At 35.1% G+C, this 4,488-nt stretch overlaps 1 protein-coding gene across 1 annotated transcript; it reads left to right on the forward strand.

Annotated features, from left to right (window-relative positions):
- The first annotated feature begins 3,158 nt into the window (after positions 1–3,158).
- LOC101592681 (olfactory receptor 4A47-like) lies at positions 3,159–4,085 on the forward strand. The gene has a single exon (XM_004648121.3). The coding sequence runs from the start codon at positions 3,165–3,167 to the stop codon at positions 4,083–4,085; it is 921 nt and encodes a 306-aa protein (XP_004648178.1). The 5' UTR covers positions 3,159–3,164.
- Positions 4,086–4,488: the final 403 nt, after the last annotated feature.

The raw sequence follows: 4,488 nt of genomic DNA on the forward strand, positions 1-4,488 counted from the left end.
GCATCTTGATTATTAAATGTCTGGGTGTGTTTGTAATTGGGTTGATGTAATTTGAGGTTCTATATGCTTCTGTTAGCTGAATGTCTGATTGTTTCCTCATATTTGGGAAGCTTTCAGCTATTACTTCTGCCTTTATTCTTTTTATATCATGTATACTGACTCCTCCTTTTTCATTCATGCCTGTTAATCTCACGTTGTTCATCTTTGCATTGTCTATTAGATGTTAAATCTTTTTTCCTGCATCCTAGTTATTTTTAAGAGAACTTATCTTACCTTTTCACTAGCTGCAATGTTGTCTTCAAGTCTGAAACTCTACGTTCACTTTCATTGAAATGGTTTTGCGAGCTTGTGATTGAGGTTTTAATTTCCTGCATATCTCTTTGAATCTGCTTCATGCATTCTATTTCTTTCCTATATTACTCATTCAAGGATTTCGAATCTGTTCTGTTGATCCTCAGGTGTTTTCTCAGGCCCTTGCACTTACCAGGGAAGTGCTTATTGCACTGAGCCATCTCCCTGGCTCTTGTAGTATAATTTTAAGTCAGAGGCTCTATTTCCACTCACCTTGCCTTTGTTGTTCAGCTTTTCTTTATGTATTCTATGATTTTTCTGGTTCCAAATAAATTTTAGGAAAGTTTTCTCTAGATCTGTAACATATACTGATAGTATTTTGAATAGGCTTGCATTAAATCTGTGTAACAGTTATGGGGGTATAGTTATTTCACAATATTTGCTCCTCCTATTCAAGAGCAATGAATATCTTTCCATTTTCTGAAAGCTTTATATATTTCAATACTGTTCAGACTGGACTTTTCCCTGGTGGTGATACAAAGTCAGGTTTCTTTATTATGATAATTCCCACAGAGAGCATGTCTCTGGAAAGCATGTTCTAGATAGTGTTTATCCTCCTGACATCTTAGTACCTTGCCCCTCAATATTCTGGGAGTCCCATTGAGTTTAATTAAGGAAACATCTCTCAATGAGATAGAGCAACTGAATGATAAAATAATATGCACTACAGTTCAAATACAGCTAAAATATTCAAAGACATTGCCCATACCTCATGGAATTTTTGTCTCTGTTAGTATTCAGAGAACAGTTATCTTCACAACAGATGTGATGTACTTCAGGAATGATACAAGAGGTTTCAATTTTTCATTATTTATTTTGATATAAATTTGTCTCCTGCATATGAAGTCAGGCCAGTATATCTGGCTACTAATCCAAATAATCTGAAGGCTAGAATACTTTTTATTAAAGAATTTCAAACATGTGTCTGAGCTACTCATGGTTCCTTTTCTGGCGAAACGAGGCTTTTGAAACATCAAAGTACTTATTTAATATTTATTTCTTTTAAGAAAATATTTAGCTTACAGTTAAGATTTCCATCACTGTAAAACAGTTTCAGATTTCTTGACATTGTGGATCATTGTTCAAATTATTATAAAGATTTGCAAACACATTAAAAGTAATTTCATTCTGAATGTCTGATGACTCAACCTTCCTGCAAGCATGGAAAGAATCAGTCAATAGAAACATTCTCATGTTCCATGATAGTGCATGTGTTGTTTAATTTTTTTGATACATACAGATGATATCAATGCTTGGAGCTGTAATCATCTAGGACCAAGTAGAAGCATCAAAATATAGAACTTCAAACAAATGGTTCTCTCCTTACAGGTAAGTTCAGAAAGTAATTATTTGTATAATCCTTAGCTGGACTTTTCACTCTGCACACTGTTGACATAGGAACTCAGAGATGTTTAAAAACTTTATACTGCTCTGATAAACACACGTTGTAGGCTCATTTTATATATAAATAAACCTACATTCTTGTTTTGAACTTTGTATCGTCATTTCCATGTGTTTCCTTCTTTAAAAAAACAATTTTTAAAAAACTAGAAAAAATAAATTTTTTGTTAGAGTCACTGGCCCCAACTTCTGAACATTGTTGAGAATCTTAAATGTTGAAGTGTGATTTAACATCTGCAGAAGTTAAGAAGTAAGTCTATAAAGCATAATGTAATGTGTAGTTTAGTCAGCAAGATTCTAGGTTAAGTTTTTAAAGTTTTGTGCCAAGTAAGAAGAAAAACCAAATTAAATTTGAACTGAATTGATCAGGTTTGTATAATATGAGTAGAGAATTGCATGTAGATGCTTGCTTGTAAAACATGTGTGGTCCAAGTATAAAATTTTTGCATATAAAGACAAACGGTATAAATATGCTGACAGAACGCTGAAGTACAGGAAGTTAAACAAGGATGAAGAAATGTGAGGGAAGATTGAAAGAGCAGTATTAAGACTGACAAAGAGGATGAAATCAGCAGCATGAACAGAAAGACCACACGTAAAATAGAAGATTTTCCATGTCTGTGAAGTGGAAAGAGTAAAAAATGCATGAATCAATAAAAAGTAAGTGTCAGCAGAGATGAAGACAGCAATTGTCATTACTAGAATTGCTTTTAAATTAATATTGTGCTAGGAAATATTTCACTCAGAGTTTTCTTTGTGTGCATGCAACCTTCTTGGCTCTGCTTCTTATCAACTCTGTCACTGCTTTGTTTTCTTCTCTTTCATACCTCCCATCATCTTTTCTCCCCTCCAATCCCTTCTGCTTTCCTCTCTGAACTCTCTTCTATAAACTACTTTTCCATATTTATTTATTATATCCTATGAACATTCTTAAAATATGTGGAAGCCTTTTAATGTGTCAATTTGAGATTTCTGTGATTTGAGAAGTTTCTTCAATCCCAAGAATATAGAAAATCACACTTACTTTGCTAATCAGAAGTAAATATGAAATAAGTCTTGTTCTTTTACAATAAATATTTAACCCATGTTTTTTTTTTTATTTTTGATGTTACCTCCATGAGGGCTTCCTTCAGCTTCCAGACAGAAAGTGAGTTAAGGGAGACTCATTTCACTTTCACATGCACATGTCTGTATGCATTTCTATCATGATTATTCTCTAAGAGCCCTAAAGGTAGGCTTTCTCCATCATGAAATTTGAATCATTAAAATATCTGACAGTTCAAGAGGAGAATATGTGTAATGCTTATGTAAGGAATGAATAAAAATCATAAAATTTCACAGAGTCACAAGTAATAATTCTGTTTGTAGATATTTTATTCTTAGCGGTGACACAAGAGCACACAGAAGCACACATGGAACAAAGGGGAAATGTAACTGAGTTTGTGCTCTTGGGGCTCACTCAGAGCCCCCAGGGTGAAAAGATATTATTTGCTGTATTCTTCCTTATCTATATGTTGACAATGACAGGCAACATATTTATTGTCTTAACTGTGGTGCTAAGCCCAGCCTTGGACTCCCCAATGTTCTTTTTTCTTGGCTACTTATCCTTTATGGATGCTGTTTATTCCACTACAGTTACCCCAAATATGATTAAAGACCTACTTTATAAGAAGAAAACCATTTCCTTCAGAGCTTGCATGACACAACTTTTTGTAGGTCACTTATTTGGTGGCATTGACATAATAATCTTAGTCGTCATGGCCTATGATCGTTATGTGGCCATCCACAAACCCTTGCACTATCTGACCATCATGAACCAACAGCGGTGTGCTCTGCTGCTGCTGCTCACCTGGGTTGGGGGTGTTGTGCATGCTGCCCCACATGTTCTTTTTGTTTACAACCTTCCTTTCTGTGGCCCCAATGTCATCGACCACTTTATCTGTGACATATATCCTTTAATAAAACTTGCCTGCATAGACACCTATGTTGTTGGCTTCACTGTACTGGCCAATGATGGGGTTATTTCTATAGCCATATTTGCAATCTTGCTGGTTTCTTATGGTATCATTCTGCACTCCCTGAGGAACCTGAGTCAGGAAGGGAGGCACAAGGCCCTATCCACATGTGGCTCCCACATCATGGTGGTTGTGCTCTTCTTTGTTCCTTGCTTGTTTATATATGTGAGACCTCTCTATACCTTACCCAGTGATAAATATTTAGCTGTGTTTTACACTGTTATTACTCCTATGCTGAACCCTGTAATCTATACTCTAAGAAATGCAGAGATAAAAAGTGCCATGAAGAATCTCTGGACAATGAAATTAATAAAATAAAATGAAGCAACAGAGACTGGTATCATTTGTGTTCTGTGAAGAGAGTTACTTCTTGTAAAGAATTCCCATGTAAGGCTAGGGAGATAGTTAAGTGGAATAAGTGTTTGCCTGGTAAGTGGAAGGTCCTGAGTTAAATTCCTGGTACCACCAAAAAAAAAATTCCATGTGGTTATCACGTCTAATAATTACACTAAAATGGAAAATGTTTATTATGCAGATAGATAGATAGATAGATAGATGATAGATAGATAGATAGATAGATAGATAGATAGATAGATAGATAGATAGAATTATGAGGATTTAAGGGGTTACTGGTGGTTTTCCTGTGTCTCAGTTTCTACTCCACCATGGATAATAAATGGTTCTCTAAGTAAGACCAGGAGGACCAGTTACTGAAGGATTC

This window comes from Octodon degus, unplaced genomic scaffold, assembly GCF_000260255.1.
Source record: "Octodon degus isolate 3935 unplaced genomic scaffold, OctDeg1.0 scaffold00354, whole genome shotgun sequence".
Taxonomy (NCBI): domain Eukaryota; kingdom Metazoa; phylum Chordata; class Mammalia; order Rodentia; family Octodontidae; genus Octodon; species Octodon degus.